At 34.1% G+C, this 17427-nt stretch overlaps 3 protein-coding genes and 2 long non-coding RNA genes across 9 annotated transcripts; 3 read left to right on the top strand and 2 right to left on the bottom strand.

The window, feature by feature from the left end:
* Positions 1-1150: 1150 nt before the first annotated feature.
* Positions 1151-8455, top strand: LOC124446877 (intraflagellar transport protein 46 homolog). Its single transcript, XM_046997756.1, has 14 exons — positions 1151-1244; positions 1474-1585; positions 1691-1755; positions 2021-2163; positions 3303-3377; positions 4896-4989; positions 5092-5173; positions 6024-6076; positions 6748-6815; positions 7117-7161; positions 7373-7439; positions 7664-7724; positions 7927-8012; positions 8131-8455. Exons 1-14 carry the CDS (start codon positions 1206-1208, stop codon positions 8221-8223), a joined length of 1083 nt encoding a protein of 360 aa, XP_046853712.1. The 5' UTR covers positions 1151-1205; the 3' UTR covers positions 8224-8455.
* Positions 8456-9031: 576 nt separating this feature from the next.
* On the top strand, positions 9032-12381 carry LOC124446783 (golgin-45-like). 4 transcript variants are annotated; one of them, XM_046997661.1, is made up of 8 exons: positions 9032-9189; positions 9647-9733; positions 9947-10024; positions 10087-10349; positions 10677-10735; positions 11051-11191; positions 11551-11679; positions 11845-12381. In XM_046997661.1, the coding sequence occupies exons 3-8, from the start codon at positions 9982-9984 to the stop codon at positions 12251-12253; spliced, it is 1044 nt and encodes a 347-aa protein (XP_046853617.1). In that variant the 5' UTR covers positions 9032-9189; positions 9647-9733; positions 9947-9981; the 3' UTR covers positions 12254-12381. The 4 variants fall into 4 exon arrangements, with proteins under 4 accessions (XP_046853617.1, XP_046853620.1, XP_046853619.1 ...); XM_046997664.1 differs by having other exon boundaries at positions 10108-10349; XM_046997663.1 differs by lacking the exon at positions 9032-9189 and adding an exon at positions 9202-9267.
* LOC124446785 lies at positions 11681-12069 on the bottom strand. Its single transcript, XR_006948532.1, has 2 exons — positions 12002-12069; positions 11681-11917 (listed from the first exon to the last, which is right to left on the bottom strand). It is a non-coding gene; the product is annotated as an uncharacterized LOC124446785 (long non-coding RNA).
* On the bottom strand, positions 12376-13595 carry LOC124446784 (A-kinase anchor protein 14-like). 2 transcript variants are annotated; one of them, XM_046997666.1, is made up of 5 exons: positions 13244-13594; positions 12985-13164; positions 12845-12897; positions 12663-12752; positions 12479-12555 (listed from the first exon to the last, which is right to left on the bottom strand). In XM_046997666.1, exons 1-4 carry the CDS (start codon positions 13532-13534, stop codon positions 12668-12670), a joined length of 609 nt encoding a protein of 202 aa, XP_046853622.1. In that variant the 5' UTR covers positions 13535-13594; the 3' UTR covers positions 12479-12555; positions 12663-12667. The 2 variants fall into 2 exon arrangements, with proteins under 2 accessions (XP_046853621.1, XP_046853622.1); XM_046997665.1 differs by lacking the exon at positions 12663-12752 and having other exon boundaries at positions 12376-12555; positions 13244-13595.
* A 1601-nt stretch (positions 13596-15196) lies between these two features.
* Positions 15197-16418, top strand: LOC124446717. The gene is made up of 4 exons (XR_006948513.1): positions 15197-15273; positions 15430-15689; positions 15794-16062; positions 16166-16418. It is a non-coding gene; the product is annotated as an uncharacterized LOC124446717 (long non-coding RNA).
* Positions 16419-17427: the final 1009 nt, after the last annotated feature.

Genomic DNA, 17427 nt, shown 5'->3' on the forward strand with positions numbered 1-17427 from the left:
CGAGCAAATGCGAAATGACCAACGCCTTTATAATGCACTTGTTTTCTGCCTTGAAACGACGCGTTCACTAAAGAGCTGTTTGCATATGATCCCGGCTAACCGGGATTCAGTGAGACGTTAAATCATTTCGACGCATTGAAAAGAGATAAAACTTTAAGCGAAAAAATTACAACTGTTTGTTAAGTGCCGCAAGTAATTCCTGTTGTTATTCTCAAATTAGGCCAAATTTGTTGTTTGATTTTGAATGTTATGCGTATAGTTATTAAATCAGAATATTGTGAAAGTGCTGAAGAACAATTATCTGATGATAAGTATTAAATCTTTTCCATTTGCCAAAATCATTTAACGCTCGGCTGAATCCCGGCTATCCGGGATCATGTAAACAGCCCCTAAAGGTTATGGTCACAAATTACATTCCAGAGTCACCAACAGCTGATGATTTTGCTTATTTTCCTCCAATATGTCAATGTAATGGAAAACCAGGAAACGAGTGAGAGTTGGGAAACGCTGCGAAAGTTCTTCCCGTAACGGTGAAACTGAGTTGTAAGAATTCCTCGACGTAGTAGTTTGAGGTGACGATGCTGACAGTGAAGCAAGACGTTGAATATCACTAGTATTAAGCGTCTGCAAAGTACGCAAAGCTTCTGCAGCACGCTGAACGGTCGATGAAGTAACGTTTTCCTCCGCCATTTTGTTGTTGTGAAATATGAAATTTCATATTATTTCATAGTAAACAAAGTTTCCCAAATGGAAGCACCATTCGAGAAGTGCGAATAAATAAATTCGGAAAGTGTGAATAAATAAATTCGGAAAGTGTGAATAAATAAATTCGGAAAGTGCGAATAAATATAATCGCGAAGTGAGAATAAATAAATTCCAAGTGAGAATAAATAAATTGATCTGCTAATAAACTAATTAATAGAATAATGACATGTTCGGCGCGTCATAGTTGTCACTTTTAGTTGTGTCATCTTTGCCGTCAGATTCCTCAGAAGATGCCACAAAAAATTAAAAATATTAAAACTGAGTAATGCACAGGGTCCCTAAAGCGCGGGGCCCGTGGGCGTACGCCCCTTCTGCCATATGGTTAACTCGGCCCTGATATGAATATATGAATACATACGATTAAGAATTATTGTGAAGAATAGGGTTGTTAGTTTCGAAGATGGGAAACAGTTTTACCTAGCGACGAAGGAAGCGTATTCATGGCCGACCATGGCGACTCAGATAACGAGAGAAATAAGGTGTGTTTTGATGTGTTCTATATTCTCATTTTGAAATAATTTTCAGATATTTTCTAACAGGCGACCCAGTTGCTTGCCAATAACGTTGTAGAATCTCACTTGCTTTTGTTTATTTCAATGTGAATTGCGAAAGTTTTTTGTACTTTTTAAAAGTAGAACATGATAACTCCTCCAAATACAAGTGGCCTAATGGTCAGAATAGACTCAGAAATAAAACCCATTCTTTAAGACAAAACGTGTAGTAAATCAGCCATATGATGAAACTCTTGATGTAAACGATGAAGAAGAAGTAGCAAGTACATTTACACCAAGTCCAAGACCACAGATAAATCGTGGTGCAAGTATGTAATGTCTTTTTAATATATAGTTTATTTCTATTTTAGTACTTGATGACTAAGTTTGCATTTTGTAAAAATGATGCTGAAATGACTTAATATATTTATTAGTTTGCGGCTCGATGACTGATCAAAGTGAAGATGAGTTCAATCATGATGATTTAGTAGATAATAAAGTAAGTATGATCCGCTTTAACTATATTTCTTTTTATTAACATACATACAACCTCTTGATTATACACAATGCAATGAGGGAATTTCATTCTTTTTACTCCTACAAGGCAATTTCTTTAGCTAAGTAATTATTTATTAATTTAGAAACTTAATTATGTTTCTTGTTTAACCAGTGAATGAACACAAAAATATTTGCATCGTGCATATCAGTAAATGATGGAGTGGCTTTGCTATTGAATCCTATGCACTGATTTCTTTTTTCATCAGACCAGTGATAGTTTAGTCAGTGATAAACAAGATAAAGTAGTTCAACCAAAAGTTAAAACAACCAGTGATGACGAAGAAGAAGAGCAAAGTGATAGTTCTGATGAAGGAGAGGATGAGGATGAACACAGAGGAACGTTGGAGGGGTATGATATTTCTTAAAATTTTATACAAAATTGAGATTTTTCATTCAGAACCTTATGTTCAAATGGCAATGCTGATTTTTGTTGGATTTTGGAATTTAAGTACTGTATTTCCTGACACAAGATATAATGTCTAGAGAAAGCTTTAGTGGGGGACAACTTTCCTGCCTAACCTGCTTTGTTGCCTTTTGCATTGTTCAATTGAATCATTTTAACATGTTTTCAGTATTTTGTCCCCATTGAAAAGGGCAATAAAATGTTGCAATATAAGTGGGGATTTGCTGTATCCTGGTATGAGCATCCAATATCCGGTAATAGCCAATATCTGGCGCATAGTTTGAAAATTTTATTGCCATTTTCGAGAAGGAATTTTACTGAAACTTATGCATTAATGTTACTTATTCTCAATTGAGTGTTGCTAGCTGAAGTGAAATGTATCTTTAAATTATACGTATATTTGTTATTACATAAAAGATAAAAGTTTCTCCGGATTTTAAATGATTTTTATTGAGCTTTCGACTCGTTGCTTCGAGCCTTCATCAGAATGAGGATATTTATTTACACGTGCTTTTATATATTTGTTATTATATATGACATAATATACTTTCAACATACTTTGTAATGCACCCTCAAAGCCTTACCAGATTATAGTATCCAGTATCCAATTATCATTTTTCTTGACTGTCATCTGGTAAACTGCAGTCTGGTAGTATCTGGTATCATGCAAAGTTGTATCCAGCACATCCCTACTTGTGGACAGATTTTCATAATTTTACAGTGGTTTTGCTAAAAAAATGCCCCAAAAACTTTGGGGTTGAAATTTTTCTTAAAGGTGTGAACAATGTATGTTGTGAGGTGAAATCTGATGTTCCTCTGGTGTCCCTCCCCAGTAAATCCATCCATGTCCCTACTTATGAATTAGTGCACTTTTGTCATTTCATGATTAGTGCTTGTTTCATGATTAATGCAATAAACAGATTGTAATTCATTAAAGAAAGTTCTATGAATGAAAATACAAATAAATATTATTACCAATGTTTTAGCGTTGTTTAACTCTGATCAACTGCTCTAAGATTTTTGTACATATTTTTTTGTTCATTTCATTCTTCACTATTTCATTACTTTTATATGAATTATTGTAGAGCATATGATCCTGTGGATTATGAACATTTGCCAGTTGGAAAAGACATAAAAGAACTATTCCAGTATATTACCAGGTACTAAATTATGATAAGAAAATTATATGGGTAAAGCTTTTATGTATTTTTGAAGCTATTTATGTTTTTTATCTTTAAAGCATTCCACTCCTTAAAGACAAAGTATAGACACGTTTAGGCAACTTTGCACTCTTTTAGAAAGATTAATATGAGAAGGATATATGTCAAACAATGTTAATTTTTTAGTGTCGGGTGTGCGACATTTTAATATTTTTAAATGTTTGAGATTAACTTACGTACATGTAAATCAAACGTCGAAGATACTGTTATTGTTTGAAAATTTGCACTATCCTTGAATCCCTAGTTGTTATTTAATGAAAAATCATAATTTATTTCATGATAATTACGTATGACGATTCTCTCTATCATGAATAACGTCACAAGTATGCTGTGTGCAGTTATTAAGCTAATAGTTTAATTTATTTATTCAAGTGACTTCGTCAGTTTTCCATCCAAAATGACTTAAAATTTGCCACTCGTTACTCCTAGAGAAGCACAAAGAGTTGATTTGTATGAACTCCATAAGTTTGTGGAGTATTACATGTTTGTAAATGTAGATCGTCCAGGTTGGTATAGTCCTGAGAAGGACTGTTTTTGTTGTTGTTGACTGACGTTTCGACAACCTTAGCGGTAGTCATCTTCAGAGTCAAATCTTTGACTTCTTCTCAGAACTATACCAAGTAGTCACAAGTATGCTGTGTGCAGTTATTAAGCTAATAGTTTAACTTATTTATTCAAGTGACTTCGTCAGTTTTCCATCCAAAATGACTTAAAATCTGCCACTCGTTACTCTTAGAGAAGCACAAAGAGTTGATTTGTATGAACTCCATAAGTTTGTGGAGTGTTACATGTTTGTAAATGTAGATCGTCCAGGTTGGTATAGTCCTGAGAAGGACTGTTTTGTTTTGTTGACTGACGTTTCGACAACCTTAGCGGTAGTCATCTTCAGAGTCAAATCTTTGACTTCTTCTCAGAACTATACCAACCTGGACGATCTACATTTACAAACATGTAACGATACTCCCGGGTTCAAACCATTTACTTTTGGAGTGAACTGCGCAAGTTTTCAGTCATATATTATTGGCATGTTGTCTGTCTTCTTCAGCATTAGTCAACAAATGCATTTTAAACTCGCTACCTTGTGTTTTACTCTTTAATTTTTATTTTCGATGAAGTTGATAAACTTTTACCTCGTGATACATGAATCAAAATTAAATGACAGTTAATGATAAATGGGAGAAATTTTTCGAAACATTTTTTAGTTAATTCAAATTACGAATCAAAAGGCTTTTTTTAACTTAGGCTGTATCCTCAGATTTCTAGTTGACACTCATGCTATGATGTGTAATGCCATACGTAGGTTTTTTTCACCATTTTCAAAGCATGCACATTGTTATCATATACAGCAGTATTACGTATGTTGCTTTTGGGTATGTTCTCCTGATTATTGCTGATATTCCCTTTTACCAAAATTTGTTTCTGCGTTAACTATATTCAATGTTTATTTTTTAATCCAAGGTACACACCACAGACAATTGAGTTGGAATACAAGTTGAAACCATTTATTCCTGACTTTATTCCTGCTGTGGGAGACATTGATGCATTTTTGAAGGTTATGTTGGAATATGGCTTGGATGTCATGTTACAATTTATATTCATGTAATAATCTTTTCATCTTTTGCTCTGATCGTGCAATTTTTGTTTACTTGTTAAGGTCTCCAAGCCGGATGACAAACCAGAAGCTTTAGGTCTTACAGTTTTGGATGAACCCTGTGCCAAACAATCAGATCCAACTGGTAATATAATAAGTATATCTATACGTAGCTATATACGCACATAAAACTTGTACAACAATGTACTCTTCCGGCAATCACTATTGTGCAATGGTGACTCCTGCGCTTGCTGAAACTTTTGCAACTCATAGTTTCCTAATGCGATGATCAGGAGATGATCTGTAATTCTGATCTTGATCTTTATATAATATCATCACACTCATTTGAACAAACCAACCTGAGTAATGATAATTTATTTGCCTGTTCACAACTGATAAGCTTTGTGAGTAATACGTACAATTAGAGTGAAATATGTTCGCCCAATGTACGTTTCACTAGTGTCGTTGTCTTTGCATATAACAGTTGCTTTATAAATGACCAGTAGCGAAACCAGCCCGTTATTTTGTTCTACAATCCAAATGCTTCTGTTTTCAATCACTTGAAAAACAATGAATGGATTTAATTTATTAAAGAAATGAATAATAATTTTCTTATATAATTAGCAAATGTTAATTGAAAAATTCCGTTCAGTCGGCAAAGGTTTTTTGTTGGCCGCTACATGTTTTGCTGATTTTTGAGTTTTAATTGCTTGAGAAAGTGTTTGTTGTGACTTTTGATGACGTTTTTGATGTTGTTAATGTAATTTAGTTTTTGATCATGGATTATGCGCAGTAGTAGCAATAAAGTGAATGATTTGAACCCGGGAGTATCGTTACATGTTTGTAAATGTAGATCATCCAGGTTGGTAGAGTCCTGAGAAGGACTGTTGGAGTTGAAAAGACACCAAAAGTCTTTCTCAGGACTTTATTAATCTGGACAATCTACATCTGCAAACAAGTAGTGGCAATATTAATCATATATATATTGTTTCCAGTTTTAGGTTTGCAACTGATTACAGTCTCCAAACAATCCAGCAAAAAATCAGTTGTATGTATGTCAAAACGTTAACGTATTAAGACTACGTTTACACTACTCCGTTTTCGTTCGACAACGTTCAGCAAGCGTGGTCGTATTGCTGCGGCAAAGTAACATTTTCAAAGAAATCCGCTCCGGTGCAGTGTAAACGAAATCCGGTCTTTGTAATTTTTTCACACCGTTTTCAAACTGATCCGTTGTGTAAACGTCGTGTAAGAATTTAGGAATCTTCACTTACGGCTGTGAGCCCTATAAATGTTACCAAAAACTACTGTAGTATAACAAAAATGAAAAATTAACCTGAAATTTATGCATTTGGTTGAACAATTTTCATGGTACATTAAGTTGCACTTCCTATAAGGTTTAGGAAATATTAAAAAATTCTTGTAATTTCAAATTTCATAAATGAATGTTGTGCGTTACATGGTTATCGACATTAGTTGAAAACAGAGCAACTTTGTAATACTTCATGTAAATATCTATCTTTAAGAAGCAAATTCAACGTCATTTTTTAATAGCAATATCAATTATCGTGACATATAACATTCGTAAATGTCTTCGACGGAGTGCCATTACGAAAAGATGTGAAGAGTTATTAAAGTATCATTAAAAGTTTAAAACGTAAAGTATCTGGAATAAATAAGGAGATGTGTCTAATTTTTCTTATGCAACTTTTATTTCAGGCTGTTAAATCATTGGTAGATCCAGAAAAAAATCCTAAAGCAATAACAAACTGGATTGAAAGCATTAGGTGATTTAGTATCCACAGCATTGTCTCAAATGCGCTATAGCTTGAACATTTGTGTAATCATGCAGAAAATATTTAATATGATTTTAGGCACGCCTTATCATTTTGTTATGCCTACCTTTAAAGGTATAACTTTGAGACGATGGCAATGATCTTACCTTGCATATAAGTCGACTTAGTTTTGATTTTCACCCGTATTTTTACATGCTTTTTCGCTCCACTGTTCTGTGATTGATTTACACTGTCTGCCATAAACGCCAGATCAACTAGTTCTCACAGATCGTCATACTTTTAATACTTTTAGAGAACTACATCGACAGAAGCCTCCACCTACTGTTCATTATCAAAGGTACGTTTGGTGTATGTCAATGATATACCTTTCGTAAAATCATTACTCAAATCATTGGTCAAAACACTGTGTAGTAGCTAAATAGCACTACAAGCTTGTCAAACACTATTTTCATCGTATTTTCTGCGATAAAAATTAAATATCATAATTATCGTTTTACGTACGTAAATGATTTATCAGCTGGAAAAATTCCATTGAATTTTTTCCATAGGGACATGCCTGATATTGAAAATCTTATGCAAGAATGGCCTCCAGAGTTTGAAGAACTTTTAAATCAGGTATGACAAATGTTGTGTGTAAAGTTGAATTGCGTTGCACACCATCCCAGATAATAGTTTTGGTGTTTTACAATAATAAAATATTTCATCATAACTGTATGGTGTATACCACTTAAATACTCTCGTTTTTATAACCGAGACCAGTTTTAATACTCACTCCTATAAATATACTGTACAGTTTCCACCTCTCCAAATATCAAAGATGTATTGCTCAATTCTTTCAGGTTGGTCTTCCCTCCGCTGAATTAGATGTTGATCTTCCTCAGTACGTTGACCTCGTCTGTGGTGAGTAGTCAAGGAAACGCTTTGTAAACAAGAAAGTGCACCTTATAATATTGCGTTTTTGTTTACCTTTTTTATTCTGTCGTACACTTATTTCCACTTCTCTCAAATTCATCCTCAAAAAGCTATGTGTTTGATTACTTGTGCACAAATTCACAATATTAAAGGGAGTTTGATTGTGAATGGTTTTATTTTTTTTGTGTAGGCCTGCTTGATATCCCAGTCCAAAAGAATCGTATCCATTCACTACACGTTCTTTTTACTCTGTATTCTGAATTTAAAAACTCACAGGTTTAGCAATATTTCATATATCCAATCGAATCTATTATGTATAGAATGTAATTGGTGAAATCTTTAATAAAGAAATGGTAATTTGTCATGCTAATTTTGATATTATTATATTTTGCAGCATTTCAACCAGCTTGCCAAAGACAATAATTTAGATAACGCGTTGAAAAAAAGTGATTTTGAACTTGAAAGTAACGCTAATATCCTTGATTGATAAAAGCTCTAATTGTGTACATTAAAAAAAGTCACATATATTTCTTATTGTATTATTGTATTGTATGTATGCATGTATGTATGGTATTCTATTGTATTATTGTAAAATGATTCCATGTTATTGCGTCTTATCTTGAATCATTGTTCATTGACATATTAACACGATTTAAAAAACAACTTTGTTAATGGATGTGCATGGTGTATTTTATTGGAATAAATTATTTCCCACATAATCATCTCTTGTAATTTTTGTGTATGTGCTATTCACTACTCAGCCAAAGTGGGAAAGAAAAGAACTTGTCCCCTGGATACACTTAAAATGGCTTAAGGAAGATTATAATCAATCCAGGAGGGCAATTGTTTGTGTTATTTGCACTGGCCGAGTGGCAAATCAATACCGTAAACCATTTAGATGAGTAGACCTTGTGTATGTTGGCATTCTGTGATGCTGGTGTCGGTAAATTCTTTATCTCCTGCTGACTTTTCAAAAGTAATTTCAGAGTCAAGTTACTGAATCTGAATGCTACAATTTCAGCATTGACTCGAAACATGACCAGTAGCAAAAGAGTTACCGATTACTGTCTCATATTTTTGAGGAGTGAGCATATTTTTGTTGGGAAAAAGCTTCAGTGAAATGGAGAATAATGCTTACAATATGTATTATGTGATATACAAAATTTTTTTCGTCGATCCACTCTTAACTTGGCGCCTTGGAGAGCTTTGGAGGCCATTAGCAAGGCAATGCTCATACACGCGCTCGTACCATTGCGTACCTGTTTTTTTGCTGATTTTTGATTTCCAGGGGGGTGGTATTCTTCGTGGTGGTCAGTGGTGGCAGTGCTGTTGGTCTACTCTATTTAAAGTTACAAAAATTCAAAAATGTCATACGTATAAACTAAGCCTGGTCGATTATATTTTTATCAAAGAAACAAAACAGATCTCTACTTTAAAATCCACCTGGCTTCAAGTTAGTTGTGTGAATAATTATTATGAATGTATTTTTTATGTAAAATACAAATGACAGGGTTCTCAATTTTTTACCACGGTAATACTAATAGTCTCATTAAATTATATTGTGACACACTGGCATTAAGTTTTTCGAATCTCTCATTCTATTACGCAATGTTCAAGTCTTGTCAGGTTAGAGCCAACATTGTCTGTTCTAGCCAGCAATAAACATAAAAATAGCTCATGTTTAAATTCAAGATATAAAACATTTTAAAATGGCAGATATTTTATTAAATGGAGTGTGACTGTATGAGCAAATAAAATCAATATGGCCGTAATATTTTTAATGCATATTCTTGTAACTACCATTTTCTTATGCATGTTTTGTTGAACTTGCATAGCTTAAGACTAGTACATTGTTTTCTATAAGTTTTAAGTTTTGTTCATGGTGTAATGGACATATTATATATTTTAAGGTTAAGTGCATATTATGAAGAGCCAGCCATTCAATAATGCTCAGTACATTTAGTCAGAAAACCCCGTGGATCATAAGCACAATTATGGTATGATTTAGCATAGTGTAAAGAAAATATTTATGACAGTTCTCATTCACATTTAGTTCATGTAATGAGCTTTCACATCAAAAGCTATTTAATTATTAAATAGAAAACTTACTCTTCTAAAAATTGTTTGATGCCAATCATTTTACATGTGTCAAACTGACCTTCAGGTCTACTACCTATTGTATATGAAGTGGATATATTCATGTTCTGTAGATTATGCAAAGTTACCAAGATCAAGTGGAGATGGAATGGAATCACAAAGTTTATCAAATGATAACACCAAGTTGATCAGTGAGTAACACCATTCTTACATTTTCATCTTTGAATGCAATAATCCTTTGAAATGAATCTAGATACTCCGTCACTGCAAAAAGAAAAATTTTGTAAATTCGATGATGTAAAGAACTGCAGCAAGTCAGCAGATGGGCAGAAGTTTTTGCCCAATGAAGGTTTTAGTCATCTGACCAGCCTAAGTGGCAATGTGTCTTCAACATGTGTTGAACGAGATGCTGAATGCTTGGATACTCACACTCTTATTAAGGATTTACAAACTCAAAATTCCAAACTTACAAAAGAAAAGGAAGGGCTTTTGAATAAACTGTCAGTGCAAAACAAGGTAGAAAAATTATGTACAACCATTGGTTTTAAAAAAGCATACTTAGACTATGCTATTCACTATGCTATTCACCCACTTGCCTAGTTACCACTGTTTTTAAAAATATAAGCATATATAAGGCAGTGGTAACCTAGCATGTTAACTATGTAGGTAGTAATGTGATTGTGGCAGTTATGTGTGTGGTGAACAAATGTTAGCCAAATTTTTTTATTGATCTGTATTGTTTGTGCAAATGTGATGTGTGGTTTTTGATGATATAAATTAGTAATGCAGAGCAATATTTGGAAATAGAAGTCTTGAGATAAATCACCATAATTTCTATTAAAGGTAAATGCTGACCTGAAAAAATTGTTGGTAGCATCAGTTGGAGAAGACATTGGATTGAAGTATGTATGCTTAACTTAACTTAGTGTTTGCTGAAGATATTGAGTTAACTTTAATTACCCATGCAAACCCTCGTAATTATAGCTGATTTATATTACTGTAACAGCATAATGTGTATTACTGGTGTATTGTGTATTTACTGATACAATGCTTCTACATTCCATCTACATTCAAATTAAGTACATAATGTTGAAAATTAATCAATTTAATCAAAACATTAATTTATATGTCATGCATCCTTTTAGTGAGTGGCCAATCATTATGTTCCGTATATTACAATATTTAACCAATGTCTCCCTTTATTAATGCTTGTTAAGGCTTCAGGAAATGAGTGTCGACAAAGCTCAATTTGATACAAAATTTGACCATATGGAAAGAAAATGTGAGGAGTTGTCAGAAGAGCTCAGTAAAGTTTCCATTGAATGTGATGTTTGGCGAAGCAAATTTCTTGCAAGCAGGTACTTGTTATTTTCAACTAATGCAATACCATCTGTAAAAACTACCAACCACAATCACATTAGTAGTGGGAATGAGGTGAGATTTCACAATTGATTATAGGAAATGCCTTACCAATCAATCATCACTTATAATAAAAAAAATCAACCAACAACCATTTCACATATTCTTCACTTACATGCATACATAGAAGCAAAGTGATGGCTTAGCCAAATTGTATTTCAACATTCAGTAAAACAAATAAAACTGCTCCCAGCATAGCAATGTTATATTGTATGTAAGTATTGAGTGAAGTTTCTCATCAAATGACATGAAGTTGTATTGGAGATCTCATTGTAAAAATATTTTGAATTGCCCTTAGAATGATGACTAATGGACTGACTGATGTCAAGACTTCTCTCTATGTAAAAAATCGCAATTATCGTATTGCTCTACAGAATCTGCTTGAAGAGCAATCTGATATAAGGCAACATTTACGAGCAACAAGCAGGTTTATTTTATTTACTATGTATTTCCAATATTTTACATACATATAAATGGTTCGTTCGTATATTGTTTAATTCTTTACCTGTGACCGAAAGCTGTATGGCTGTTCATTTCTTTGTTGTACATAGTCGACATTTGAATAGATATGTTATATAATGATATGTTGCAGGCTTTTACAAGGGATTCACAAGTCAACCAACCACAATTTATACAAAACATTCAGTAACAATTCCTGGCAACAGCTGCAGAAAAGTTCAATTGTGGAGCTATCTCATATCAATTTTAGTTTGGCCGAAGAAATTTGTCTATCAATAAATCCAACTTACTATTATTTATCAGGAGATATTAGTTCTGCTGATGAAGAGATGATTCCAGTTGCCAATCTTACTCCAGCTGAACAAATGGTGTGTCATGCATTAAAGAATGATAGACAGGATGATGAGTCTATAGGCTTGACAATAAATAAGTTAAGTAGACAGTACATGGGAAATAGTTTTGCTAGCAGATTTCTGACCAATAACTTTCGTATAACATTTGACTGCTGTGAGCGTTGCACTGGCCCTTTGAAAGTAGTATGATTAATTCTTAAACATTTTAGTTTAACTTTCCTGCTTGCAACATTGAGCATTGTAGCATTTAAGAGTTAATTGTGCAAATCTTTGAATTTCTACATTTCTAAAATTAAAACTAAGAAGTGAGAGACAAATCATTTTTTTTTCATTTTTATTCACTTTTCATGACAAAAATATTCAAGATAATGTTGCGAAAATCTATGAGTGCCAAATTCGTATATTTTTCGTTTCTTTGCCTTCGCGTGATAAAAAAAAACACTTGCGAAAATTTATCAAAGATCGTACAGACATTTGATCCCATTTGTGACCTGTAATTAAAATTTTTGAATGCAATACATACAAAGTGTATCAATCAATTAATAGCACACAATTTTTTTATAATTATTCAGAAACAGAAAATTTTAAGGCAACTCACACATTCTAAAATGTTATAGCTTCCATCAAACAAACTTTGCTTTCTATTATATCTCTTAACCACTTGGCATTAAATTCACTTTTTCCTGGCCTAAAATTGTTTTTACATAACACATCTATTTGCTGAAAATACTGCATTTCAGACTTTGCATTTTGATTATTTCGACAAGAATAAGTACGTACCTGTGTACAAATTGATGACCTTCGAATATATAAAAAACTTCAATAGGATAATCCTGAAAATAAATAATCTACAATATGGGCTAGTTCCTTGTTTGAACGGCTTGGAAATTTAGGTAAAAAAAAAGCAATATCGGTAATACCTTGGGTTTTATTTTGCTTACTTCCAAAGTAAAGTAAGTTGAGGCAGTAGCTCGTGGTATTGGCTTTCTTCTCGTCGGAATACTCCATTTTACTTCATACCTAAAACGTTTACTATACGGTAAGTCATCTTCCTTTAGAAAGTCTATACAGTGAAGCCAACTAGAATCTCGTTTCCAAGTCTAAAGAATGGTTCACAGGAACGTTTAGATTAGGTGTCTGCTATGAGTATGTTTCTGTTAAAATCTCGTTTTCAAGAACCTTGATAAATTTCAGAATGTCGCTAAGTCCTTCATCCACAGTGAAATCTTCTATACTTGTCCAAGTTATGTTGGATATGTGAGCGAATGTCTGGTCGTCAATTATACCGATAGTATTTAAGTAATCGTCCTTAGCTTTTTGTGCCTTCAACTCTAATTCTTTCCTCAAAGCCACCTCGTCAATTTCTTTCTTTTGATGCTGCTGAAAGTCAGTCAAACCTGACAATCTTCTACAAGCGCTTTTGATTGCTGCATCAACAATACGATGAGCCTCGTCAATAAATTCAGCCATTCAAAAAAGGAGAATAAAGTTATTAGATAGCATGATGAACGAATTTGAGGACGATAACTTCATTTACGTTGCTATGGCAATAATAAGTTGCTCGTTACGGGCCGGTCGCACAAAGGCCGAATAGCGTTATCCATTGGATTGCAAAAATTTTCAAACTTGTGAAAAAGATGTTTCTGTTTTTTTACGATAAAGAAGAAATTTTGTAATCCTCGAAACAATATTTCATTTTAATAATTGCACAGTTCAAATCGTATATTTAAACGTTCAGAAAAATTTGCTATCCAGTGGATAGCGCTATTCGGCCTTCGTGCAACCAGCCCCAGACGAATTTGAAATAAATGTTTACGAACCGTGTCAGATTTCGAAAAGTATGTTTCATAATGCTTAGGGACTGATTACATGAGCCCGGGTAGCCAGGATTCAGCCAAGCGATTTTGGCAAATGGAAACGATTCAAACTCGTCATCAGATAAATCTTCCAGAGAAATTTCACAATATTCTCATATAATAACTACGCAAAACATTTAAAATTAAAATAACCAATTTGGCTTAATTTATGAATTTCAGCAGGAATGACTTGTGGCGCTTAGCAAACAGTTGTAATTTTTACGCTTAAAGTTTTGCCTTTGTCAATCCCTCGAAATCATTTCACGCTTCACTGAATCCCGGTTAGCCGGAATCATGTAAACAGCCCCTTAGAAAGTTGTTTGAGGAGACTGAAAAGAATTTCGAACAGCAGCAGTTGGAGAGATTGAAAATATCGTGTGATTGTTCCCCCATGCTGTCTGACAAAAAATACTCTATTGTACGATGCAGCTCGTCTGGGAATTAATCAGAGAGAATCATTGACGCCGCGAGAAATTCTAGAGAGATAATCGAAGATTATTGGTGACCTTTGCTGTTGTATTTTTCATAATCTTTTTTTAAAATGAAATCTAAATATTTTTGGTAACTGGAGCGAAATTCTATTTTCTGGCAAGAGTATTTTAGTTATGTTGTTTTTGGTGACTAATATATGCTATCCAATCGTGGGCGTAACTGTTGGGGGTGAGGGTGTGACACCCCCAAATCAATGCATGCAATGTTGACACAGTATTATAATCGAACTATTGGGAAATTTCAATGGTCATTATGGTAATTTCATTGGTGCTGTTGTGCATATTTTGATGTTAGGAGTTGCTAGGAGCTATTTGAAATTTCAAAGAGCAGAAATAAAAGGTTTACGGGAAGTACCAAAAATGTCCCCTTATACAAATTTTATACCTCTGGGAGTGGAACTGAAAACCATTAATTTGTAAAATCATTTTTGCTTGATTCCATCATCACAATTAAATAAGTTGGCGAGTAAATTACATACCTTCTATGCCCTGTGGTCTTACTAGCACAGTGTTTGACATTGAAATTATCACAATGCATCAATTTCTAAAGCTTTTTATTTTTGCTAATTGACATTCTCTATTTACGTCAAAACTAGCGGTGGGAAATATATTCAAAATAAGAAATGAGATTTGATTGAAAAGTTATTTTTTACTTGAGCACCATGTACAATTGATGACACACCTAGAAACTAACCAATCAGAGCACAACGCGTTTATAGACTTGTAGCATATTTTATGATCAACTCAGCCAAGAACGTGTCCTTTGAATCTTTGCAGCGGTACGTGCACGAAGAATAGTTAGAAGCAGTCGAAACAATGCTTCAGTGAAACATTTCTTGGAGTTTTGCTAAAGCAAATTCAGGTGATAAGCTTTTTATTTTCGTTTTAACTGATTACTATCTCTTTGAGTGATGTGCGAAATGTGAACGACATTGACATTTATTCTAATCCGAGGGCTATATTAGTTTCCTTAAAGTTTTGCTTTAGAAAGTAATGTTTGCTCAATGCTTGATTCTAGACTTGAATATTCTTCTGGTAAACACCAAATGGTCACCAAGTCCGACTGAGAAAGTACGAACAAATGTTGGTGTTTTAGGTCGAATTGATTCGCATAAGTTATAAAGTGGTTATGGTTCTCGATGGAGTGATTACTATTCCTATGAGGCTGAGCAACACATAAAAACGAACAATTTTTGCTTCGCAGCTGTAAAGTTATGTAACTTTGGTGAAAATCCAACTTCCGTTGAGCTGCTTGCACAGTTTAATAAAATGTTCAAAGTAAGTGGCTACCTTATCTTACGTTCATCATTTTTGTTATGTATTTTGCAAGAAGAATATTTTGAACTGACATGAAATATTTAACCTTTGATTGTCCAATTTAGAAACTTTCTAAACAAAAATCATCAAGAAGTTGAAGAAGTTGAGAAACGCGTTTTCTCTTCCTCCACATTGTCTACATGACAATTTACAAAAGAAAACACAAAATACTGCTCTTGAACAAAGCTTGTATCAAAATAACTCGTGTATTCATGGACAAGTCACTAATTTGTTCTAATGGCTGGTTTGAAACATTTTTCCTGAGCATTTTTCTGGCTAAGATTACGATTGCTGCCTTGACCAATCGATTTCAAAGACAAGAAAATCTATCACGGTAAGGATATGACTTTATGTCAACTTCCTAAATTCTTGTAACCCTTCAATAATTTTAACAAAAGCTCAACGTGTACTTTACCGCCATTTTATTTCTTTTACAGATGAATGAAATCACGCCATTATCGAACGCCCAAATTTCGACAATATTTGATTTTAAATTTTTCGGCGTAAAAACATGGAACTTTCTTCGCGTGAAAATATAAAACTTGAGAATCCTAATTTTCCGACTGGCTGTCAACATTTCCTGTCTTATGCCGTATGCGACATGCACATTTGCAAGAAATGGCCAATCTTGCTCCTGTGCTTGCCGTCGTCGACATGAAACACGGGAGTGTTCATCAGGTAGCCTGAAAGTTGGATATGATGGTTCCACCATCAACGTTAAGAATATTTTTTAAAAAAAATAAGTTAGGCTTCTTCTCTGTGGTTATGCCTGCTCAGCATCCGGTCGCTCCATAGTAAGAATTGGAAGAGAAGATTCGTCGTTTACCGCTATCGATCGTAAAACTTGGCAAAGGATTCATCAAAAACCGTGAGTTTATATATATATGCCTTTTACGTACTTCACCCTGCTAACAGGCAGGCAAGATCTCCAATAAAATCTTGGAAATAGCCACAATAAATCCTGGTGTGCAGTATATTCCACTGTAAGGCTATTTTTTCAATGCAGAGATAAAAATTAACACACTTTCATAGAAGTTTTCAACACTGCATGTTAAAAAATAGTCTTGATTTAGAGGTGATAAAATGTTGCATGTTCGAAACAGTTCATTTCTGCTCCTTTTCTTTTTAAAATTCGTATATAAGCAAGCGCGAACACAACGAGTCTACCTGATTGACAACCAAATTTGTTTTTTTTATCCGCTTTACGATCAAAAACCTCTGTGTGAATATACTGCTTTACGCACGCACTGTCTGACTGCAAAAGCGTTCTTTGTCTCGCAGAAGAATAGACAGGAATATAGCTTAGATCGGAAATGCAAGTGAGGTTTGGCCAGAGGAAGGCAACTTCTACTTGGGGTTAGTGGGTACAAATGGTACCTTAGCGTAGAGGATGCAAATAGCATCTGTAAGAAGACCTTAGAAGACTGGATCTAGCGAACAAGACCTCCAAAGCAAAGATGATCGATCTTTCTGGTGAATGGACACTCAATTTTACTACCCCTAGAAAGGTAGGAAAAGTCCTGGTAGTTAGCCAATTTCATGAACGGCTTACTACAGTGACTATTAAGGTACTCTGGGATCCCCCATAATGCATGAGTAGTTCAACCCACCCCGGTTGGAGGTCACCCGTAGGTGCTACATGCACTAGGTTAAGTTAAGTTAAGGGCATGATGGGTTACCTCCTTCAAGGGGCATTCCT

The sequence above is a fragment of the Xenia sp. Carnegie-2017 genome, unplaced genomic scaffold, assembly GCF_021976095.1.
Source record: "Xenia sp. Carnegie-2017 unplaced genomic scaffold, XeniaSp_v1 HiC_scaffold_22, whole genome shotgun sequence".
NCBI lineage: Eukaryota > Metazoa > Cnidaria > Anthozoa > Malacalcyonacea > Xeniidae > Xenia > Xenia sp. Carnegie-2017.

What these genes read in the sequence shown, in the direction of transcription:
- LOC124446877 (XM_046997756.1), top strand. Translation starts at nt 1,206, where the DNA reads ATGGCCGACCATGGCGACTCAGATAACGAGAGAAATAAG. An exon ending in AATCCAGCAAAAAATCAGTT is followed by an intron (nt 6,077 to 6,747) that starts GTATGTATGTCA and finishes CTTTTATTTCAG; the next exon opens with GCTGTTAAATCATTGGTAGA. An exon ending in CTGAATTTAAAAACTCACAG is followed by an intron (nt 8,013 to 8,130) that starts GTTTAGCAATAT and finishes TATATTTTGCAG; the next exon opens with CATTTCAACCAGCTTGCCAA.
- LOC124446783 (XM_046997661.1), top strand. Translation starts at nt 9,982, where the DNA reads ATGGAATCACAAAGTTTATCAAATGATAACACCAAGTTGATCA. An exon ending in TGATAACACCAAGTTGATCA is followed by an intron (nt 10,025 to 10,086) that starts GTGAGTAACACC and finishes AAATGAATCTAG; the next exon opens with ATACTCCGTCACTGCAAAAA. An exon ending in CATTTACGAGCAACAAGCAG is followed by an intron (nt 11,680 to 11,844) that starts GTTTATTTTATT and finishes GATATGTTGCAG; the next exon opens with GCTTTTACAAGGGATTCACA.
- LOC124446784 (XM_046997665.1), bottom strand. Translation starts at nt 13,534, where the DNA reads ATGGCTGAATTTATTGACGAGGCTCATCGTATTGTTGATGCAGCAATC. An exon ending in ACATTCTGAAATTTATCAAG is followed by an intron (nt 13,165 to 13,243) that starts GTTCTTGAAAAC and finishes ACCATTCTTTAG; the next exon opens with ACTTGGAAACGAGATTCTAG. An exon ending in TAAGCAAAATAAAACCCAAG is followed by an intron (nt 12,898 to 12,984) that starts GTATTACCGATA and finishes ATTTATTTTCAG; the next exon opens with GATTATCCTATTGAAGTTTT.